This window comes from Anarhichas minor, unplaced genomic scaffold (assembly GCF_050575085.1).
Source record: "Anarhichas minor isolate MPS153535 unplaced genomic scaffold, ASM5057508v1 ptg000069l, whole genome shotgun sequence".
NCBI classification, from domain to species: domain Eukaryota; kingdom Metazoa; phylum Chordata; class Actinopteri; order Perciformes; family Anarhichadidae; genus Anarhichas; species Anarhichas minor.
This window is the reverse complement of record NW_027466515.1, coordinates 622,385-647,500: the sequence shown is the minus strand read 5'-3', so window position 1 is coordinate 647,500 and position 25,116 is coordinate 622,385. Positions and strand designations below refer to the sequence as shown.

The 25,116-nt window shown below is 42.3% G+C and overlaps 1 protein-coding gene across 1 annotated transcript in view; it reads left to right on the top strand.

Annotated features, from left to right (window-relative positions):
• Positions 1-4,341, top strand: part of LOC142934576 (acylphosphatase-2-like) — a 6,306-nt gene extending 1,965 nt beyond the window's left edge. The window contains exon 4 of the mRNA XM_076078987.1: positions 3,985-4,341. Within this exon, the coding sequence (XP_075935102.1) occupies positions 3,985-4,099 (115 nt within the window). The 3' untranslated portion in view covers positions 4,100-4,341. The remainder of the gene's footprint in view (positions 1-3,984) is intronic.
• The last annotated feature ends 20,775 nt before the right edge of the window (positions 4,342-25,116 follow it).

Genomic DNA, 25,116 nt, shown 5'->3' with positions numbered 1-25,116 from the left:
GTCTGTGCAGCTTTCTCTACTATACTACTTTCTCGACTCTATTGTTTTTTTATTCAGTCCAAATGACTAAAAACTAGTTTGTGAACACATCAGTGCCTCTGTCTCTCTCTTTCCTTCACTGAATGAATGGTTATAACCAATAATCAGTTATGAAGCTGAAGCCGGAGCTCCCTTTGTTTTGACCTCCTCTCTGTCCGGCGGGAGTGATGTCACCAGGGTGTGGACGTCTCTCTTAGATGACATCAGCGTCTCCAGGGATCTGCTCCTCTCTTACCATACACACACACACACACACACACACACACACACACACACACACACACACACACACACACACACAGACACACACACAGATCCCAAAACAATGATATAATTCTTGGTGTTTGTTTTCATCTCCTTGCTGCACAAGGCGGGTGGAGTTTACTGGACCAGTTACAGAAAAATAGAATAAATAAATCATGAAACAGCCATTCGTTCACAAAACAGGCATCAAATTAGTTTTATTACAGAAAAGATGGAAAGAGGAGATATGTATGGAGGTATTTGGTATTTTTAGTAAATGTCCTATTTGTATAAATGAGTAATAGTTGAAATTAAAGTGGCACAGCAGTCTGTGTTGTTGTCATGATTTAGATGTTAGGGTGTGTTAGGGATTTATTTCCCAGAGAGGTGGAGGGATTTTACCATCACTACATTACAACATGAGCTGCTAGCTAAACATGGATGTAAACAATTTAAATATCAAATCGTTTAAAATGTTGGCCTTGCAAAGGTTTTTTGAGAAAGGAAATGTCGTAGTTTTTATTTTATTTTGTATTTTTTGTCTTCCTGTTTCCATGTTGGATTGAATCAGAGTTTCCTTCTTTTTGTTTTTGATCTTATCTCTTTGTTCTTATATTTGGGGGTATTTGGACAATGTTTATGTTGTTTACGGCACAATCAATCTTTAAGGGTAAACCCCGTCTGCCTGGCCCCAACAGGGAGTCAAAACCAACATTCCTTTGCTTCAGTTCATTGGAGTGAAGCAAACAGCTTTTCCCACGAAGAATAACATCTGTTTTTTTATAACTTAAACTTAAAAGTAGAAGCACACAACACTGTGATATGAAGCAGAGGGCTAATTTTGTGATTGGACTTTGGAGTATATTTTGATCAAGAATGAATGAGAGTCTGACAGCAATAGAAGGAAATAAGAGCGGATTTGGTTCAGACAAATAGCTAATAAATCATTATTAACCTCACTGTGACTTTCATACACAAACTCATTCACGTTCGATTTCATTGAAGATATGAAACCTACACACACACACACACACACTCTCTCTCTCTCTCTCTCTCTCTCTCTCGCTCTACTATTTCCTTCCATTCTGTCAGACATCTTTTCCGTGTTAACACGCTCACTCTCACGTCCTTCCTGTCGACTCCACTTTCACCACAACCTCACTTCCTGCAGGGCCTGGGAGACAGGAAGCAGCTGTTTCTCTGGGCGGAGAAAGGGAGGAAGTGTAAGAGAGAGAGAGGCAAAATAATATTACTGGGTGGAGGTAAGGAGGAGACAGGAGAGATGGAAGGAAAGAGGGGAGAGAAAAAGAAAGAGGGGGAGGAGAGAGGGTGTAGGAGAAAAAGAAAGAAGGAGATAAACAAGCAGTGTGAGAAATGGTAAGAAGGGATGGAGAGAAAGAGGATGAGAGTGAGAGCTGAAGGTTGGAGGCGAACAAGTGGGTGGTTTCCTCTGAGTAAAAGGAAAACTCCCAGAGAGCCGAGCAGCTCAACAACTGGAGAAAACACTAAAGAAGGAACTGAAACAAAAAATGCTCCATATTTTGGAATTTGCTGGAGCGAAACTAAGTTCGACGTGTAAAAAACATGTCAACGATACAGAACACAACTCCTTCTGTCCTAAGAGCCTTGAGGAAAAGCTCCTAAAAATAAAAATGTTAACAGAGGAAATGGAAATGGAAAGAGACCTCAGTAGGACTAAAAGAGGAGGGATCCTTTTCTCTGGACGTGCAAAAGATATGTTCAGAATAAGCGACATAATAAAATCACAGTACAGACAATGACAGTATACACTGAAACAACATGGAAGGATGAAGGAGAAAGAAATGGAGGGAAGGGGAAAAGAGAGAGAGAAAGCTTGATGATGAAAGGGAGAGAAAACCAGATGTAACGGGTGTCTGACACTCACATGAGTTGGATTAGATTAATCCAGGAACATGGTAGAAGTGTGTGTGTGTGTGGGGGGGGAAGAATGAATCTTCATTTAAGAGTTTGTCCTCACAAGAAAACAGCAGCATTTGTTCCCCCCACTAATTTTAGAATCAGGAAAATGTTAGTTTGATAGGGGGGGAGGACTTTTGGGGCCATTTTATGCCTTTATAGGTTTTATCGGTAGAAAGCTTTTGTCAGCAGCCATCTTGGCTATTTAAATTGCCAATGTACAAATTAACGTTCAGTGTGAGCACCAGGCAGCAACCTCTGGGTCTGAAAAGTGAAGCCATTGCAGAAGTGTCTTAAATTTGCATTCTTTCTACTGGCCAACAGGGGGCGACTCTTTTGTTTGCAAAAAGAAGTTTGATTGTATAGAAGTCTATGAGAAAATGACTCTACTTCTCTCTTGATTTATTACCTCAGTAAACATTGTAAACATGAGTTTATGGTCTCAATCTCTAGTTTCAAGTCTTCTTCAACACAGCATGATTTTCATTTAGTAAATTATGGTCCATTTAGAGTCAAACAGACCATAACGTGTTTTCGTCTTAGAATTAGAGTGTTTTCAGTACGATTTTTGTTGCCTAAAAGTGTCTTAATCAGACTTCAGTTGTACTTGGCGCCATTCACACATGTTGTCACTTCTGATTTTAACAAAACAAGATGGCAATGGCCAAAATGATGAAGTGAAGGCTTTTGGAATCTGGAACATTTGGAATGTTTATGTTTGCAACTGTGAAATGGTTTGTAGATATCTGCACAGAAATCTGTCTGCCCAGCCTCAGAGAGGACGACCGTGTGGAATATTATATCATTCAAGAGGTTGACATACAAAACAAAAACAAGACGGCAGTCATATTAAACTGGAATCATCCTTTTAAGGGTTGGGGGCTCGGTAATGTATTGTCAATGAGGGTCCTCACAAGTATGGAGGTACGAGCATGTGTGTGTGGATCAAAGGGATCAGTGTGTTGTTTTAGAGGAAAATGGCAGCAGATTACCAACAAACATCCAGCTGCTGGAGACTTAAAACTAAGAGTCCTGTGTGTGTGTGTGTGTGTGTGTGTGTGTGTGTGTGTGTGTGTGTATGTGTGCGGGTGTGTGCGTGTGTGTGTGTGCGGGTGTGTGCGTGTTCAGTAGAGTAGTGGGTCACAGAGCAGTTCGGTCGACTGTAGATGGACAAGTTTTATGCCCCAAAAAAAAGTAGGACAGCTCATCTTCCTCTCTCTCTCTCTCTCTCTCTCTCTCTCTCTCTCTCTCTTCTCTCTCTCTCTCTCTCTCTCTGGCTGAGCTTCAGTCAGTGCATCTACACGGACGTGACCCTGATCCCCTTAAATCTCCTTTAATCTACACACACACACCCCATCAGAAGCATCACAATCATCGGTGGTTCGGTGGTAAAACGGTGCAGAACACTCGATTCTCAGGGTTAAATATAGCTGCAGGAATGTTTGTATTTTCCCATCATGCACCAGGTTGTCCAAATAGTGGCTTGACCCCTCAGTGGCTGGTTGTGGAGGATTTCTAATCTTTTTTTATTTTTGTCTACATTTTTCTCCCACGATGACGTCGGTCTGGCCAACATTTTCCACCCCACATAGTTAAGAATACCTCAGTTGTGCCGGAAATATCCCAAAATCACAGCACTGTAAGAACAGTGCAAGGTCAGTTGGACTTTCCTAATGTCACAGACAGATGGAAAAGCCGTTTAGTGATAGTTGGATTACGTCTGAAATGGTTTTGATAACAAAACTGAAACTGTGTCCTCCACAGGAAGGTGTGGTTGAGTAAAGAAGGAAGTCCATCCAGTCGGATCACCAAGGCCTCCTTCACCAACCAGAGAACCATCGACAAGCTGGAGCTCTCCGGCTTCAAGACCCGCTTCTGATCAACGAATCAAACGTACCCCAAAGACCTTCCCTTCCCTCTCTAGAGAAAGACACTGAGAGCTGCTGCTCGTGTTCAGAGTTGTGCACTAGCTAACGGCAGCGATTTGAGTTCAGATTTGATGTGAGTTCTGTGCATGACGACTGTTGAATGACATGTTGGAGCTGGAGTTTGTTTGTAGAAGGACTCAGGTTTGAGTCCAGAACAGTGGAGAGTTTCAGGCGGAAAGTAATTTGACAAATAAATAAATAAATCTATGGTAACTTTAGTGTAATGTATACAATACTCAAAAACACTGACTGCTTTGAAGAAAGTTTTTACTGAAGAAGTTAAAGATTACAGTAATATATTTCTAATATTCTGATGGCATACATTCATGTTTGATGCAGTTACAGTAAATGAAGACAAGTAACGATCTGATGTAAAACACTGCACTCGAGTTTTAGAACAGAATTTGCCTTCGTGTTAAATTTTGTCAAGTTGCAAAGGAAATCATGAACGGTTAAGTTTAGTTTAGTTAAGTTACGATGGAAAACATACCTAGACAGTGAAGTAAGATCAAGTTAAGTTACAATGGAACATGTTCGACCTAAACGGTTAAATTGCAGCAATTTAAGTTGGGTTAAATATTGAAACTCCTTGAACTTCAGGACCAAGTCAGAGTTAGAAGAATGAAATGAACATCTAGACATGCCCACCATTCCAGAAGTGACACTTAGTCTTGACTTTATTTTTAAATGACAGTTTAGATCATTGTAATGGTTTGATGCTAGCAGATCAGTGTGCAGTTCTTCATCAGGTTTGTGAGCTGCAGGTTGCCGGTTTCCGTTAATCTACCGCTGTGTGTCTATACATAGTATGTCACTGTATGATGTAAACAAACACAACCCAGCCATGTTGTCACGTGAGGCGATTAGGGCTACCTGTCAACTGATCCAATTACATCAAATCCAGAGAATCCCTGATCGGCTGGCAGCAACAACACAAACCCTGACACAGCAGGAACAGAGCTCCTGTTCTGTACAGCGACTGTGTGTGTGTGCATGTATATATATATATATGTGTGTGTGTGTGTGTATGTGTAAATGTGTGCACAAATAATCCTTTAAGTCTCATTTCTCATAAAATATCTGCTCTTAAATCAAATTTTAAAAACACGCTAAGGATAAACGTTGATTGTACGTGTGCATGCGTGCGTCGGTGCTTAGAGACCAACTCTCCCTGGATACACTGTTAGGGGACGCTCTGTCGTCATGCCAACACCGCCCCCCCCCCCGAACATTACTCACTCTCACACACACATACACACACACACACACACACACACGAACGGGACAAGAAGGAGGTGTTAGTTGTTAGTGTGTGTTTGAATAAGATCTTAATGTAATTACATACTTACATAACATGCTGGAGCACTAACCCTCCACCCATTATCATAGCTGTGTGTGTGTGTGTGTGTGTGTGTGTGTGTATGTGTATAAACTGTATACTAATTATATTATGAGGATAGAGTAATTAAGATAAACACTTCATACAGTTGAATCGACACTCACTGAGTGCTGGACACGTAAATCGTGTAGAGGCTTTGTTTCCTTGTTTTTAATCAATGTTTCTTGCTTGGATCTTGTATTTCACATCTGCATGATTACAATGCAAACATTTGGAAGTGTTTGATCACTTCACGCCACAATGAAATGAGGCGTGTTAACGTCACCTGGGACGTTTCATATAAGATACTCAAAATAGTCAGGTGAGCTGCCACAAAATTACCCATAAATAACTTTTTTTTTACCAAAAGGTATCTCCAGGTGTCTTTTTCACATTTACATTCCCTTCCAACGCTACAACCACACGCTGCTGTTCCAGAGATCATCACAAGCCTGATGTCTGACAGTTCTGTCTTTTCCCAGCCTGTTTTTTGTCCATGAACGCACCCAAATACAAACCCCCACAATCCTCCACCTCCAACAGCACTTCTCACACTTTCTGTTCACTGCAAAAATCTGGTGCAAATAATTCAGCAAGCAATGATAATACAGTCGCCCCCACACTCGTACTGGTGCCATGAGATGGAGAGAGAGAGAGAGAGGGAGAGAGCCCACTTCAGTCACTGTGGAAACGCTGGAAAAAAATCCACCGGCCTCGACCTCTTCTTCCTCCTCTTCTTCTTCCTCCTCCTCCTCCTCCTCTTCCTCCTCCTCCGCCTCCGTCTTACCAAGCAACCAGTTTGGCATCCCATAGTGGTCACCATGGAAACGTCACTCTGTCTGGAAGTGTTTGTGAGAAAGAGAGATACGAGAAAGACAAGAGAAGTTGATGCCTTCTCGTTTCTCCAATCTCCTTCTCTTTTGTGTCCTCTCCTCCTCCCTAAACTCCTTCTTTCCTTCTCTCCTGCCCTCTAATCCCTTTCTTTCCTCCTCTCTTAACTCCTCTTTCTCTCCTCTATCCATCTATTTTCTCTCTGAATATCTGCCCAGCACTCTGCCCACACAGTTGGTCTTATTCATCATGTCACACACACACACACACACACACACACACACACACACACATACACACACACACCTGAGTGGGTGCTGACAACCAGCTGTTGCCAGGCAACATGTTGAAGTTGAGTCCAACTAGGCTGTGAAAGAAACTCTGACATTTAACACAAGCAGCGTCGTTTGTTCGGTTCTCTTCTATTCAGTGTTGGAGAACTTGAAGTGACGAAAAGATACTAGGAAGTATTTATTATTTAGAATACTTGTAGACAAAACTATCCCAATTTGCACAAAATGTTTTTTAGGATAACAAACTGACCTAACCTATTTCTCAGGTTTCAGGAGGATACTCTACATAAAGCGAGCATCCCAGAGGCAGAACAGTGTGTCGTAAAAGGAACACATTCTAATAAAAAGCACAGTTATATCTAGAATCATCTCCTTCAATCTATTTGACTACTCCCACTACTAATTCATACCTACACATACTGCAGTTCACACATTTAGATGCTATTTACGCACTTGGGAGTATTTCGATTGCCTCTCAACGGCTCTCAACATGGCGACGGTTGAGCTGGCAGCTAACTAGCGGTGCAAACGACAGCAAAAGGGCTGACAGAGCACACGGTGTTTACCTGAGGGGGACGCTTGATGTCGGTAGGAACGATGTTATGTATGAGAGCAGAGCATAGCAGCGTCTGTGAGCTAACCAGTGGGGCACGCTAACATGCACTAAAAGCAGCGCGCCGGGCGGCTATGTCAGCAAAGTACAGAGAAGCTCGGATAACAACACATACAGAGGAAGAGCGACATTAGATAACAATTGTTTGCTGCTATATTGATTAAAGGAATGCTCTGAATCCTGTATATCAGGGGGATGGGTCTCTGACATAGTTAGGATTCCCATGAGTATCCACTGTGAATGTCATGGCTGATTTACACATTTACACATTTTAAAAAACAAGATATGTTTTTCATCCCAACATGCCCAACGACCTCTGGCCTCTCGGTGAGGACTGAAGCTGATTATTGACGTCATAAAATGACATTTTACACAGCAAACAGGGAATGACTTCAGCTCTGCTCTCATGCAGCAGCTGCGTGATGGGAATTACCTCCATGACCTTTCACCTTCTCCTCAACATCCTCTGCTTCAAAACAAATATGGCTGCGGTCTGCAGGACATTTCTACATGGTGTCTGGTATCTGAGTGATAATCCTCAGCGCACACACACACACGCTGAGCAAACTGTGTGTTTTTGTGTGTGTGTGTCATCACGAGCCCAGAAAGACCTTCAAGGCCAGATTACATTCTGCCACACACACAGTGTTAATGCACACACACACTGCTGCATTACGTGTCAGCACACTTGGATGTCCTTCATACCAAGAATGCATCGTTCTCAGTTTGTGTGTGTGTGTGTGTGTGTGAGTGAAGTCATCATTATAATGACACAACATGATTACAAACTGACTGACAGACACTATATATACCATCTTATCTCATCGTAACGAGATATAAGAGTTTAATTCGTTAGTTTTATATAATAATTGTTTATTTTTTTACAATAACTTGATTTAATGGCTTTATTAATTGTATTTCTCCCCTCAGCTCCTAAATATGCCTTTGTAAATGATCAAATCAAGGTTTATTGTCACATCTACAATAATACACAGAGCAATTCAGAGCAAATCTAACAAATAGATGAATGAAATAGAAAATGAATCTTACAATTTAAATAGAAAACAACCCCAGCTACAATAACTGTAAGCGTGCCACATCTGAAAGCAACTAAACGTATTTACTCTGGCTTTTGCCACATTTCTATCTACGAGACGTGCAGAGATGGAAGGAAGCTGCCCCACCTACACATTCTCATTTCATTTATTCTTAATTATTCTCTTATTCTCTTTCCTTCCTCATATATCTATCGTAGTTGCAGTTGGAGTGGGTGGGAGTTTGCTTCTAATGCATCATGCCAAGACATGACCTCACTTTGTTGTACAACACTTTTAGCTTCAAAATGAATAAGAATACTGATGAAAAGAAAATGAATATAAGAAACAGATGCAATACGATAAAGAAATTGATTAAAACCAACAAAATATCTGAGTATAGGATCAAACCGTCTATTTGTATTTGCATTTGTGGAAGTGACGTAAGTATGTCCTCATTAGTGTGTCCCAGTGAGCTCTGATAAACTTCCTCACAAGAACCTTCCAGAAAAATGTCACCTCTATACATCACGCAAGTGGTGATTGCAGCAGCCCAACATGTAGTCTGTCTCTTGGTCGAGTCGGACCTCTAATCTAACACAGTGGCCATCTCAAGACAGACAACATACACACAACTTTGACCTCTCAACCAAATGTAGCTGATATTTAACCTGGACACCAGACGTCTTTGGACCAGCAAATCACCAAATCAGTGTTTAAATAGGTCCAGGACATTTCTGCAGAAACAGTCTAAAGCAACTAAAGCAACGTGAGAGCGAAGAGGACAACTGGAGCTCACGTCTGATGATTCATCAGTGTAGGAGGTTTGTAGAGCTGAGTGCTCGGACAGAGAGCCGCAGGGTCTCAGCTGTCTACTGGACGCAAGGGACGATGTGATGGATGAAATGTGGAGATAAGAGCAGGGTGAGCATTACATGTCCTCACACAGAGGGCCTGCTGGGAAATGTGTCAGGGGAAACTGAAACACATCTAACACCACAGCTGTGAGATGAATACAACATAGATGTTTCTAACAGTTAATGTTCTTTTCTTTATATATTCATTCTGTTCTGTCACACTCATCCCTAACTTTTCAGAGTCTGTTTGGCATCATTCACTCTCTGCAGACTCTCTCACTCCAGCTCTCCGCTGGCTGAATCTCCGCCTCTCACTCAGAGTCTTGGAGCTGGACGCGCTTCATTTATATGCCTCTGCAGCCTTGAGGGGTGGAGACAATCCAGTAGAACCAGTGGGATCCGAAAAATTGCATTGTCACTTTTACCTTTTATTCATTCAGTGAAAAAGCAAGGAGAATCGATCAAGTTACGTTTTATTTTGTATGGATGTACCAGGCAACATATATTATATTCAACTGTAGAATCATTGCACACAGTACAGGTACTGATACAACAAAATGCAGTTAACCAGAAGTACAAAAAAGCAGTAAAGTGCAGAGTAATGTACATATGTATAGAGCTAATATCAATAAGCAGCACTAAAACAATACTGATGATACTTGAAGTAATAATAGATTTAAATCTTAATGAGTTGATCAATTAAATATGATTTAATTACGAATTATCTAATTTTCAAGGCTTTTTCAATGTGATTATTAGGTGTTTTTCTCCAATTCATATCGCAGTCATTTTGGATCAAATCTGCTAAATGAAGAGGTCTTTAGGTATGATGAGGATTTGTCAGTATTTGATTGTATGTTTTGACTTGTGTGTCTCATTCATTAGCCACTGCAGAGACACATCTGTATTGTGATGGACAATAAAGTTGATCTGATTTTGATTGGTACTTCATAGATAAACAATAGTCTACGAAGTGATTTATGGATGAATTAATGATGACGGTAGTTGTTACTTGTAGCCCTAAATTACTGTGTTAGCCTACAGCTAGTAGGCTATCAATAATACTATTACTAAACTATATTTGTATACTTATTAGAGTCAAACTCTGAAGTGCTTTACAACAAACAGTAAGACAAAATATAAAACTTTAAATGAAAGAAAAGTATTTTATATTATTATAGTATGCTATACTATACTGCATTCTACCATACTATTTTATACTATACTATGTATTATATGTAGTAAAATCAAAAATAGAGAAATTCATTTCTGGGTCAGTGAGAACTCGTCCCCGGTGCAGCGCCGCCCCGCCGGTGTAGCAGGGTGTATGAACCGAGCGCACCAGGCGCTGCAGTCCAGGCCGTGCAGAGGCAGAGCAGCGTGGGGGGCGGGGTGAGGAAGAGGAGGAGGAGGAGGATTGGTAGATTTGAGGGCTCTCTGCTCTTGCGTTGGTTTTTTGCTCCGAGCTCCCAGCAGTCCGTCCGGCGTCCGTCCTTCACTCCGTGCGGGACTCCACTGCGCTTCTCTCGGCCTACAGGTGAGTGTGAACCTGGGCGGAACCGGAGCACCCGCTCCCTGTTTAAAATCTCTCCCCCAGCCTCTGCACGGATTTGTTTCATTGTGTGCGCGGCTGGGGAGGCATCCACATCCACCACGACGGCCGCGTCTGTGGCGGAGATGTGTGTGTCCCTCCGCGGGGATAGACGCCGCCTATCTCGGGTTTAATTGTTCAAAACCTCGAATTAAAACCAGCAGAACCGTCGATGTGGTGCAGCAGCAGCAGCGGGTTTTGTGGCGCAAAGAGACGCCGGGCAGCGACCCTCTTCTCCCGGCTGTGTCTCTCTGCTTTTCCCTCTTTTCTCCATCGTGTTGTTGAACTTGTGTTTTTGTGCGTGTTGGCTTTAGTGCGCCAGAGCTGCTGCTGCTGGTTTAGATGAACTCTGCAGCTTTCTATGTTTGTATCTCCACCCAGACGTCCGATGGAGATGATTATGATGATGGTGGTGGTGTTGGAGATGGTGGTGCAGGCGGTGCAGGCGTGGTCGCCTGTGCTGACCTCAGCCCCAGAGCAAAAACACCAGAATATTCTATAGTGCTCCTCTGATATTCCTGCAGTGACCTTTTCTGTACTTTATGTTGTATTTATTTGATCTCTCTTGGTGTCACTGAAGCACTGAAAGTGCATCTGTGCCTCTAAATACATTTATTCAGCTCCTGTGATATATCTGTATAGTTTAAATACATTTTAAAAGACGCCAGCATGATTTAGGACTCTTCATGTGGTTGGTAATAACAATATTATTACGATTTCTTCCAGTTTTTGGTAGTTTTTATACCTTTTTATCTCCTGTATGAGTTGTTTTAATGTTCCTGCAGTGATTTGAAACGTGTTTTAAGGTGACTGTAGTTGTTCTGTGACAGTGTAAACGCTGCTGCTATGAGGCGTATTATTTTATTTTGGTGCAGACCCTGTTTCAAATCCTGTAGAGCAATTATGTAATCAGATACAGGACTGCTGCTCTCTCTCTCCTCCCTCCCCTTCTCTCCTCTCCCTTTTCTCCTAATCTTCCTCCTCCGTTCCTTCTCTCATTTGTCGCCTTTTTAAAATTCTTTCCACCTTCCTCTGTCCTCTCCTTTTTCAACCATGCTCTCTGTGCTCCTTCCTTTTCCCCATACTGTTGCGTCCTCTCCTCTCTCCTTTCTCCTCTACTTATCTCCTCTTCCTCACCTCAAGTTTTCCCTTATCATCGTTTCCTCCCCTCTCTGTTCCCTTGGCCTCCTCCCCCGCCCCTCTCTTTATTGCTTTGATGCAGCAACTGGGAAACATTTGGCCACTTGTTGACTGGAGCCTTTTAAAATGTCACAGTAAGGTGTCGAGCTGTCCTCATGTTCCTCAGCTGCTGCTGCTTTCACAGCGTGCTGCAGTAAAACCAGAGTGGACTATTAAAGTCGAATTCCTTTTGAATGTAAATCAGTACAGTTAATGTTCCGGTCGTCAGGGAATCGGAGCTAGCTTAAAGTTTCTTCTGGTGTTTTAAAAAATATTTCAAAATGTAGCGCTTTGAGTGGTCTGTAGACTAGAAAGTCACTTTATTGATGCCAGTCAATGTACATGAGTCCCACTGAGGATGGGTATTGTTTTTAAAAAGTAGCCTACATTTCCCATAATGCAACTTGACTGCAGACATTTTGGCTCTGAGATTAAGGTGTGCTACGCTAGTAGCGGCTAACGTAGCCTGGAGCCTCTAGCCTGCAGCAGAGATGAGTGTAAGCTCACTAGTTTCTAACTCCACTCCTCCAGATTCTGACACTGACTCAAGTGACATCACATGAGGACGTTTAGCAGACTTCACACAGCTCCTTCTGGAGACGCTAAAGTCTTTCTAGTACTTTTAAAAACATGTGCAGTAGAACTCCCCAACACAACGTCTACACTCATCATGAAGCAGATTAAACTGAAATTGAACGTGACTTGGTTCAAGTCGTGGATACAAACTTTAAGCAAACTTAACCGTGTTCCGCTGTGCGGGATGAACTGTGTGCTTTATGGAACTAAAGGGGAACCATCTTTGACTCTTCTAAAAACGGTTTGGTTTACTTTCCATGTGACGTTTGCTGACGTGGTCAAGAGGAAGACCTGCTGTTTGTGTTTACAGGCTCTTTAAAAGAAATGGAGCAAAGCCAGAAATGGGTGGGGAAAGGGAACCGGGTGCAGCGGGGGTTTATGGGAAATGTGATTTTGATTTAGAGGTGCACTAAAAGCTATACGCAAACATTGTCTGGACCCGTTTCCTCAGATTTTTTTTTTTTTTTTTTCCGTTCCATTTGAAGCTGGTCGTTTTGGCCTACAACAATTCATTTAATTAATCTATCATATCATATATCATATCATATCAGTCAGTGAGTTTGTTTGTTTCCATCAGCAGGTTTGATGAAGATCTTTTTGCTCTGCAGGGACGTTTCAAGTGAATTGATTCTCCTGCAGGAGACACGAGCGGTGCTTCTGGCTGCATTTTGGCTCTCGGTCAGACTTTTTAAAATTTATTTCCCTCACTGAAGCCTGGTGGTGATGATGAGGAGGCAGGTTTAGGCGTGGCACGGCCGGCGTGATGCAGATCTGAGCCGTAAACCATCGAGTGCTGAGCCTTCAGCTTCATCAGTTTAATAGCATCAAACTGAACGGCTCTCTGGATGAGAGGAGGCCTTCAGATCTGATTACGTAACAAACTTCTCCCAGAAGATACGGTCTTAAATCTGTGCATGAAAATAAACGTTTCTGAAAGCTAAGAAAACAACTGAAGTGTTACTCAACTGCTGATGGACATTCATCAATAAATGTCTGGTCATGTTGGCAATCTTGTTGACTTATTCTTTGATGTGATAGATCCTGATTATATTCATAATTTCTTGTTTTAGACAATGTTCTTGCACAGCTGCTTGTGTTAAGTGTTTAACATTTGAGATTTTGTGCTTCTTTTCATATCGGCATTAGTGTTGAACTATACCCATTCCTGTTTGTTGTTGTTGAAATTTAGGGGATTACCCGATTGATTACCCTTCTTTAGGAAGTTTCACTGGTGCCTGATCGGCTCAATCCGATGTCTTCTTCCTCGCAGCTTTTCTGTTCGGCTTTGCTTTTTTCTTTCTTTGCAGCTCGCTCCACCTCTCTTGTAAAAGCTTCTGTGAGTGTGCCGCTGTATTAATTAGTGTGTGTGTGTGTGTGTGTGTGTGCTGAGAGGAGGGTCGTGGTCCAGTCTCATTGTCGGGCGCTGCAGTCATGTGATCAGAAAGAAAGAAGGAGAATGTCTTTGATCCACCTCTGTGTACAGACGGACTGAGCACATTTTGTCCAGTCGTTGTGTAGCCAAGGACACCGTCAAAGACAGATATTTTTAGTGGAGCTTCAGCTATTTTACGTTTGTGACTCCAAGGGGCAAGAAGAGGTTAGTCCCAAATAAATGTTCTGGTGTCTTGTTTTGTCCGACCAACAGTCCAAAACCCAAAGCTGTTCAGTTTACAATAGTTCTAAAACACAACAAAGTAGCAGATAATTGCTAATAATTGAGTTCAGACAATCTCAGTCCTGAATTAGATTTGGCTGTTTTTGAGATTCTGACTTCTTTTTCCTTAAAGTGTTCAGAGTGTTGTGGAGACTGAAGGAAGCGTTTTAAGGTTTTCACAAGGCGGAAACCTCCGGTTCTGAGAAGTGAAGCCAGTGTGGAAGTTCCTTAAACTTAACTTTCATGAACAGAATATAATTAAACTGTAAACTTTTTGGTTGGCTAAAAACATCTTGTTCAGCGTTCGGTTGGACTTAGTTCCACCCTCTCGTATCACTTCTTCTTGGGGCACAAAATCAAGATGGCGACTGCTGAAAATCAAGATGGCGACGGACAAAATGCCAAACTGGAGGATTCAAAACCGTAGTCCACGAACCAAAAGGGTTTTTATTTTCTTTAATCCTTAAATCCTCTTCTGACTCCTCAGATTCACCTTTAGACCCTTTAAATGGTTTGTAGGTAAAGAAAACCTGTAAAAGAAACAAACTGAGAAACGGTTGTAATCATGATTTGTTTAGTTATTTAAACGCGAAGCAAAAGATTATTGTTTGTTGTTGAGTAGTCAGACTTCCTGATTAACTCTGTTAACTGAAAACTTTCAGTCATAATCCAAAGACAGCACGATGGCCCGTCCCACTCTGGTTTAAATAACAGCTGATTAACGATGAAGACTACATTTCCCAACATGTGTAAAGCTGAAGATGTGGTGCGCTGTCCCTTTAAGACGGAGGGCTGTGAGTTGTATTTTCAGAATCGAGGCCAGTAGTCAGTGTTTCTGTCGTTCTTTTTCTGGTCCTCCTCTCCAACTGCAGACCCTCCCTTAAATTTTAACTCCTCTTTCTCCTCCCTCCGTCCTTTCCTCACCTCCTCAGTCTCCTTCCATCCTCTCTTTTCCTTCAGCCTATTTTATCTTCTTTTCCTCTTTCCTTTTTTAAATTGACATTGTGAAACAAGTTTTGGGCATCTGACTCACACTGAAATAAATCAAAGCAGGCTTTCAAAATAAAATGGAATAAAGAAAATGGAAAAAAAAAAAAATAATGTTGCTGAAAATGTTTGATGGATTTCTTTCTGTGACAGCAGCTTGGTTTATACCTCCGCCCTTATCTCCTTCCCTCCTTCTTGGATTTGAGGCTTAAACTTTAAGCTGAAAGAGTTTGGATGAAAGTAGGAGGAGGAGAAAACTTCATCATGAGGAGAGAGGCTAAGGAGAGAGTGAAGGAAGGAGGGAGGGAGGGAGGAAAGCCAGGCAGGAGGTGGTCCAGAGGAAAGGTGGGTAGTGGGAGGAGAGATACAAGGAGAACTAAATCGGGTGCAAATATTAACACTAGTGAAGAAGAGGAGAAAAACAGGATGATGGAAGGTTTATTTGGAAGGAGGTGCGACCAATGTAGTTGTGTTAGAGAGATAAAGAGTAGAGGAGGTGGAGAGATAAAAGACAGCAGACTGTGAGAAAGGAGGACAGGAGTTAAACATACCAGCTGAGGACGGAGGACGGAGGGAGGAGGGAGGAATGTTCTGGAAAATGTCCAACAAAACACTGCAGGTTTTATCAAATACGGTTGACTTACTGGATTATTCTGCAGCTCTTCATCAGCAGATTAATTATCTCGGATGTCATGGAGCTGTTGGAGTTCAAACTTCTTGTCCATGTTTTTGTGTAAATCAACACCGTTAACGTATTTGTGTAAAGTTTTTAAAGGAAAACGTCATCACTTATGTAAAGCTTTAATACCGACATGGAGGAGAAATGAGGAAGGTGTGAGAGGGCCCTCGCAGGATCTCTGCATCAGAGTGATGAAGACGAGTCGCTCCCATCCGGGTCTCTCGTCTATGAATAGAGACCGGCGGCTCAGTGATGAGTCACCTCACGGCCTTTTATTCTTCTACACTTTATTACATGAAGCATGGACTAAAATGATCTTTGGAAATGTACAGTACGGTTTAAATTGTATTTTATTATACCGTCTTAATACTACTATACTTTTTGAATCATCATCGTCTGCGTGACAACTCTTCTGGCTGAAACGTTTGGCGTTGAAAACCAAAACACAGACAATTAATATCCTGTCTAGTGTAGTCTGTCCCGGTATACAGTCGCAGTTTGAAACAAAACGCTTCCAAACTACTTGGTTCTGACGGGACAGTGCAGATATGTTGTATGTGAATGTGTGGGAGGAGACAAAGCTGTACACACACACACACACACACCTAGATATCAGTGGCATGTTTGAACTGTCTATCTGTGATTCTGCTTCTTGTCACCCGTGCGTCTTGTTTAAATAGCTGGGTTACTTCGGGGTGAGGAGGTTTAACCTCAGCCGGGGTCAGAAACGCACAGAAACCATCTCTTCTTTTCACACGTTGGAGCTCCGTAAATCGTCCCTGAAGTGTTGAAAGCTGCTCGGATGCTACAAAGTAAAACTCTCATCAAGAAACGAATCATCTCGGATGTTGAGGAATCACCAAGAGCGAGAAACGCTCTGCAGCCTCGCTGAGATCCTAAAAGATTCTGCACTAATTTGCTGCAGGAAGTGTTTTCTGTTTGCATGTTTCCTGATGGATGCGGCGGCTGCTGAGGCCGAGGAGCGCTTCTATCACAAAGCATCTTGTCTGACTTTGTCCTTCGAATCCTCTCTGACTTGTATCGCTCTCTAAATGTTCGGTCCAATCGGAGCACTCTGCAGTCTGAGCTGCTGCCTGATTAGTTTTACAGGCGTCGGATGACGCATCAAAACCTCCCAGGAAGAGAAGTGAAGCAGTAAAGGACTGATGGCTGCATTATTCATGGGGGAATGGTCACAAGTGCAATAGTGGTGAGAGATGTCCGTCAGAGTCTCGGAGTCCACTTTGATGTCAGAAACCCAAAGATATTAATTTTACTTTGACGTAAAACAGAGACGAGCAGCGAATCCTCACATTGAAGACTCTCAGGAAGTTTGGGCTGCAGCTAATAATAGTTATTGTCGTCATTGATTCGCTTTACCATTATTTTCTTGATTGTTTGGTCGATGGAAAAATGTCCATTACAATTTCTCACCTGACTTCTTCAAACGTCTTGTTTTGTTCGATCAAGAGTTCAAAACCCAAATATTTTCAGAAGTAAAACTAGAGCTGAAACATTGTTATTTTCTATTCTTCAGGCAAAAATACCAAACTTTCCCCAAAGCTCCAGCTTCTCAATTGTGAGGATTTATTGTTTTTCTTTGTCTTTCGTGATAGTGAATCAATAATTGATGGATTGCTGATCAGACAAAGCGAGCTGTTTGAAGACGTCGGCTTGTGCTTTAGGAAACCACTTTAATAGTCGGATTAATTGAAAATGCAGCCGCATGTAAAACAGCAAATCGTCACAGTGGAGACTGGCTGACATTTGTGATCAATTATCAAACAAGTTGCTGATTATTTGTCCTCTGAATACTCTTCGATTTTGAATTTGTTTTCCACTGGCGGTCGATCATTATTGAACAGTACCGGTGCATTTGGGCTCTAAATATTGAGCTTGTCCATCTTTCATTGTATTTACTCAGTGGTGAGATTAAAGAGGTTTAAACTGTGATTTGTCTGATATCCCAGTAGTGCTAACGCTAGACTAACCTTCTATTTCTACTGTGAGCTTTGCTAAAGCATCGAGCCTGTTAATTCCAGCTCGTTATCGGCTGCGTTAATGTTCACTTAACACTGAAAAAGGCTCCTGTTCTTATTTAAATCTGCACACATTGTGATGCTAAACGTCCTGGCGAATTCTTCTATTCTCATTCAGCTGTTGCTCAGAGGGATCTTTGTCTCTTTCTATTGTCAGTCTGGTTGAACTGTTGTTGAGAGCTTTGTTCTCCACCTACAAAACGAACCCTTCATACAAAATAACATCTTTCTACAACCTAAAAAGATTGTTCTGAAAGATAAAGTAGTCCTCTCAGCCCTCTGACTGTAACCAATCGGCCTTTTGAGGTTTTGAACGTTTGTTGAACGTTTTGAATGTTTCTTCTAGATACACAAACAGTCAGTGCGGTTATAATCCAACCGTCACGTCCCTTCACCGAACACACACATGTTGCTTTGGACTGCAATAGTAATGTGACGTGTTATCCACATGTGTTTACTTTGAATTGTCAGATGGGACACACACACACACACACACACACACGGAGTGATGCACTCTGCATTGACCTTCAGCAGAACTCCATTTAATTTGATTTCCACGTAGCCAAAGGCGTTTTTCTGTGACACACACACACACACACACACACACACTATGCTCACATTCCTGATAAATGAAATGTTTCAGCTTTCCAGATGTGGTCAGGCGACACACCACCATCTGTAGTGTGTGTGTGTGTGTGTGTGTGTGTGTGTGTGTGTTCATGGTTTGATATCCTGAAATGGCAGAAGCGCAGTTGAGGTTGCTGGTTCAAATCCCAGGAGGTTCAGGGCAGGTGGGTGGGAAGGTGACATGTTGCACGGCATTATGGGAAATTAATGACGGTGGAGCTCAAAGGACAACGCACACAAAATGGATGTAGTTTATGGTGAATTGGGGGTAAAGCTTTGGCTTTTGGGGTGTTGTGTGTCTGTGTGTGTGCGTGCGTGTGTGTGTGTGTGTGCGTGTCGTGCACACTCTGAGGCGTTGCTGTGAAAGCGAGGGCGGGGTCGACAGGCAGAGACTGGGAGGAAATGAGTGATTAGCTGAAAGTGGGATGCTGCCTCTGGACCTGCAAACTGATCTCTGGTGATCTGAAGCTGCGTTCAACAACACTCCTCCGTCACTCCTCCACCTGTCATCAGCGTGATCGGCAGGCAGCAAACGTGTCCACCATCCTTTCTTTCCTGTTTTGTCTGTGTGTCCACACTAAGAAGTGTGTGGCTGCAAACAGGACTCAATAAGCTTTAATGGAGAGCCGGTCATCCGGTCTGCTTCACACTCGGTGGGTGAATTGCTGGGGACCAAAGGTCATGCAATTTGGAAACTTGACATATTGATAAGCTTTGCACGAACAAGCAATAGGTTTGTGTGCATCAGCGGGGGCGGGGCTTCAGGGTTCATTGAGTGCAGTTAACTTTTGCTGCTGGACGCACTAACGTTACAACCAAACTCTTCTTCACTGGAGGCGAAGAGCGGTTCCAAGCGGCCGTGTCCTGATCAGGCACTGCAGTGGTGTTGTTAATTGAATTGAGTGTCTGATCTAAGAGCTGCTTTTGATAATCCTTCTATTGTTTCGGTCGTTTTCAAGTAAAGATGCCAAACGTCTGCTAGTTCCAGCTTCTTCATGGGGAGGATTTGCTGCTTTTTACACTTAAATAGCATTTAAAAACTGAACATTTGTGTGTTTTGAACCGTGAAAAAACCTGTGATGGTCACTTTTCTTTACAGCGAATGCCCCGATATGTGGGATAGCCATGAATCTGAAATGGAGCTATAAACACTGGTCTTGGTCTTTAGTAGAGATTTAGCTGTTTTCTTGCTGTGTCAGCATGTCTGTGGCGCGCAGTCTCTTTCCCACATGGATGTCCTCATTCATGTGATTGGTTCACTTGAGCTCAGGAGGTTTTCCTGGAAATTCAGATCATATTTTCAGCATGTCTCGACTCCAGCTGCTTTCTATTTTTTTTGCAATGACGATAGAGACGATTACATCAATGGCCTCCACCCGTCTGGTCTCCAGGGTAGAGGTGTAACGCGACCCTGGTGACATCATATGCCACTTTACATTTGTCAGTTTTTAAACATGTTAGAAGAGGCGCAAAAGAAAAAGTCATATTTGTGTCTTGAAAGAAAATTGGAAAATCTATTCATAAGGTTTTGAGGTGAGTGTTGTGATACTAAGTAAGAAATGATTTTCTGAGCTGGTGGCTACAGATACAGTGTGTGTGTGTGTGTGTGTGTGTGTGTGTGTGTGTGTGTGTGTGTGTGTGTGTGTGTGTGTGTGTGTGTGTGTGTGTGTGTGTGTGTGTGTGTGTGTGTGTGTGTGTGTGTGTGTGTGTGTGTGTGTGTGTGTGTGTGTGTGTGTGTGTGTGTGTGTGTGTGTGATAAAGGAGATTTACACCAGCGTATTCCTTACCCGCTGACACACTTGGCATCATGGGAAATGAGTTTGCTGCCATGGGACGTGGAAGGGGGAGGAGTTACATGTCCTTGACCTAATGCACATTCATACGGATCTGTACGCAAACACAGCTCAGTTCATGTCCATGTTGTCCAGCTGGAGGACAATATTTAGAGATATCTAACGCCGAGTGTGATTTATAACTGTCAAATGTTAGGGCTGTACCGGAAGCTTCATTCATAGCCTCAACATTCAAATTGTAAATCAACATTCGAATGCAGCGCAGCTTTTTAAATAGTTTTTGTATGTTTTTTTTTTTTTCTTCGTGTTTAAACCTGGTATTTCTGCACAGTTGCAGATAAAGATTAATAGGAACTTTAAATTGAATTAGTGCACTGTGTAATATGTACAGTGATGTTAAAGGTAAAGAAAACAAATGAGGTCATGAAACACTAGCATGCTAAACATTAGCCGAGTACATGTGGACACATATCACATACTTTGGTGTAAGTGTTAGCATGCTAACATGCAAAATGTGACAATAGCTGTTGCATCAAATGCTAATATATTAGAGCTGCTATATTTCTGCAAATATATACTATACTTCCCATGAACCTCTTTGCTTCTTCTTCCCCAACTTTCCAGGTATTTTGGGACTTACTGCGTTCTTAGACGTACATCTGTGTGATTGTTTGTTTGTAAGATGGAGGGACAGACAGACAGACAGACAGGCGTGTCAGTGAGACAGGCGTGTCAGTGAGACAGGTGAGACAGGTGAGCACTCTTGAACCTGCACTGTTGAGGAATGTGTTTGATCCCACTTTAACACTCTGATCAGCAGGATACAGACACTGGAACAATAGAACTACAGTTACGGTGAACACACACACACACACACACACACATCCTGTGGAATAGATTAGATCTGACATCCCACAATGCATTGCAACATCAGCCAGGCAGGATTGTGTGTCGGATAGAGAGAGAGAGAGAAAGCCAGTGAAAGTGTCAGCTGGCAGCTGGCCAGAGCGAGATGATGGGATGGATTGCCATGACGACACATCCACCCTCCAATCTAGACTGTGAGGAGCCGTGTGTGTGTGTGTGTGTGTGTGTGTGTGCGTGCATATGTTGGGTGTTATTTTAGGACTGAAGCTGCTGGGAGATGAAGTACTGAACAAACATTTTTCTGTACATTTTTGTTGATCGGTTTCATGCTTAAAAAGACGACGTTTTCCAGGTGTTTAAGTTCAAATCAAAAAAGCTTTATTGGCATCATGTGTGTCTACAAATGCTGCTAATACCTCACTAGTGGATCTACTGCTGTTACTAGTAATACTACAATAAGTAAGTTATGTCTTTCATATCACACAGAAGCAGCTTTAAATCATCAACAGGTAGAATGTAGCTATTTCTACTCTACATTAGAAAGAATCCATAATTAATGCGAGGCAGTAAAGTATTGATATTCATGATTAGCTGTCAGGAGAATGAAGAGGTGCTGCTCCGTGAGAATGTTTTCTTCTTGATCCCACAAAGAATTAAGATCAGTGAGGTGATGTCATAGTTTAGTGTTGAATGTATGATACTGAACATTAATAGTTCATCATCACGCTGAGTCCTCATGCAGCTTTTTTGACATGAAACGTATGATGCAGGGAGAAATTTAGTATAAATGGGGAAAAAAAAGTTTCTCACAAACCAATTGATTGTTTACCATCGGTCCAGAACCAAAATATATCCAGTTTACGGTAATATATAAAACAAATAAAAGGTAATTAATTATATAAAAAGATTGCTTTGCTTTAAAAGAATGACCAACAAATTATTTATTGATTATCAAAACAATTTCCTGTCCATAAATTCACCGTTATCACCTTTATTTCACCTTTATTTTGGCTTCAGGATAGAAACTTAAGTCCCATCCAGCTGGTCAATTACAATAACATTTTAGAAAGCTTGTAGTCGTTGGAATGAACTCTTTTATTAGTTTGGTTCTCTGAAGAACGCATTGAGATTCCAGACACTTAAATGAATTTGTCTGTCTCCACTAACGGGTTAAGTGTCACTTAACTGTACTTTTCTCCACAGAAATGCACTCTGAATAAAAGGGTGAAAGGTTTTGTGAGATATTGTCTGTAGAATACGAATGTAGACCACCGATCATAAGCAAGCAACCGCAAAACCTCAGGGAAAGGTCAGAGTGAGCAGATAAGAGAGAGGAGAGATGAGGCGGAAACGTTTTGTGTGCAGCAGTTTAACATGCAGGGGTGTTAAGGCGGTCATCTGAAGTGTGTGTGTGTGTGTGTGTGCGTGGTGTGCAAAACACATCTGGTCCTGTGGGTCATGTGGTTTTGCAGGGTGTGTGTGTCAGATTAGGCCTGACCGTCACCGAAAATTATGACTGAGGAGTGAAATAACAATGAAGCAAAGAAGAAGAAAAAAAGGGAAAAGTAGCGGGAAGAAAAGGGTGATTTGGAAGAAGATGACGTGTTGATAAAGATGGAAAAGGAAGGGTGGTGTGCAGACAGGACTGGGAAGGAATGGTTGGTGGGTGGAGGAGAGAATTAAGGGGGGAAATTAGAGGAGGGAGGCTGGAGGTTAGAAAGAATTAGAGGCTGATCAAGTACTTAAGGAAGTCAACAAGACGTCATCTCTTTCCCACTTTTTTTTTCACCCCCTCTTTCTTTCCTTTCTCCTCCGTGCCTCCCTCTATTTTACTCCCCCAATCCCCCCCCCCGCCCCTCTCCTTGGCTCTGTCCCAGCTGCTGCTCCACCCTCCTTCTCCGTCCTGGTTCTATCAGAGAGTTTGGGAAAAAACAGTGCTCGACAGATCCAGTCTCCAGAGAATGAACCCCCACCCAACACACACACCCAACACACACACACACCCAACACACACACACACACACACACTGTTTTTACTGCTCCGTAAAGCAGCAGTGGCCCATGTCTGCTTTCTTGCTGCGCGTTAACTAAACTCCAGCGACCGCATTAAAGGCGTCGCACTGTAGAAATGCTTTTATTTCAGATCAAATTAAAGTCTGGATTCATGGGGCGTTCAGGGTCCCTGCAGTAAAAGTCCCGCTCGTCACAGACAAAGTTAAGGAGTGGACACACATTGCGTGTGTTGAGCCGATGATGAATATGATTGGGGCGTGAGTTAACCCTAACATTAACAAACCGACGTAGAATCATGTTAACACAAAGCTGAAACCTGAAATCCTTTCCTTGTACATTAATGTAGTTATTACAGAGATGGACCACCTGACCTGAAACAAAGACCACCTCCTCTAACATCATGAAACATTTATCTACGTCCATAAAACATTCACCACTAGCAAAGTGGAGCAGAGGCACCATTTTTACTACTGTAGTGTACTAGTATGTCAAAGTAGTAGTCAAGGGAGTGGGTTTATTTTCAATATTGGGGGATGCAAAGGGCTTATGAGTGGAGGTTTGAGGGTCGAACTCATTTCCTTCATTCTGGTTAATTTTAATGCACCACTTAATGGTGGAAATGTCATTATTTTGTCAAAATAAAAGTCCAAAAGCACGCTTTAAATGTTGAGAGGAAGTGTCTCTTCCTTCCCCCTGAAATCTACGCCTAGTTGTATTTCTCAAAACCGCAAATGTCACATATTTATGGCTAAATTACTAACTGAATTGAGTTATCATATCTTGTGGGAAACTCGGCTAATGTTGAAAAATGTACGTAGGGATGCGCCGGGATACTGATATCAGATATCGGGCCGATACTGACCGTGTTTTAGTAATCCGATCTGATCTCTGCAGTAAACTCTCCTCAGAGAGACGGACGCAGCAGAACGACGTCTGAAGAGTCCTCTTGACCTTCGCTGTTTATCTCGAGTGCTTCGTTCCTCCTCTGATCTCTCGTTTCCTTACTTCCTCCTCACATTCCTTCACTTCATCTTTCCTCATGCGTTCCCTCGCTAATGTGTTTGATCTCTTTACTTTCTGTCCTATAGCCCTTTAATCGGCTTCCTCTGAAGTTTCTTCTTCTTCTTCTTCTTCTTCTTCTATCTCATTCCTTTCTTATTTAACCTTTTTACCACTTGTAGTGCTTGTGAAGAGAGGTAGTCTGGGTAATGCTGTTCTAATATATAAAAACAACATACAGTAACAAATGCTGAAATATTATGTTTTTTGCCGGTTCTGCTGGTCTCTACTCATTCCTACTGGTTTGTGTTGATAAAACTGGTCTGTACTGGTTTTCTTCTGGTTTGTTCCGGTCTTGGTTGGCTCTCGAGGTTCTGATTGGCTCTGTTCAGTGTCAGGTACACAGATAGTGCTCTGGAAGGAGGATAGAGCGGTAAAATTAGGTTATCTGCTCCCAGTGGAGCGACCATTAAACCCCCTCCTCTCCTCCATCACTGCTCCTCCTCCTCTTCCATTTACCTCAAACTCTTTCACCGGCCACAAAATGTCCGACTCCTCCGTGTGTGTTTGTTTGTATGTGTGTGTTTGTGTGTGTGTGTGTGTGCGTGTGTGTTCAGAGCTTCCGCCCACAGACGCCCACTCAGTGATCTGCATTATACTCGTTTCAGTGATTCGAGAACCTGATCATTTCTCCCTCGTCATCTGTTACTATGTGTATTTTTGTTTCCCATGTTGTCATAGTATTTTTAATCAGTTTCTACTTCTGTTGTAGGGCTGAGTAAAGTATATAATACACAGTGATACTCAAACTGTGTCTACTGATGCAGAGTAGTGATCTGATACTAATGCTCTTTTGTCCTAAATATAAATGCACAAGCTGTTCCACTCCAGTGTGTTTACTTCCAGTTCTACGGTTCACTGATGCAGGAAGTAGAGAGTCCTCCATGTGGAGATGCAG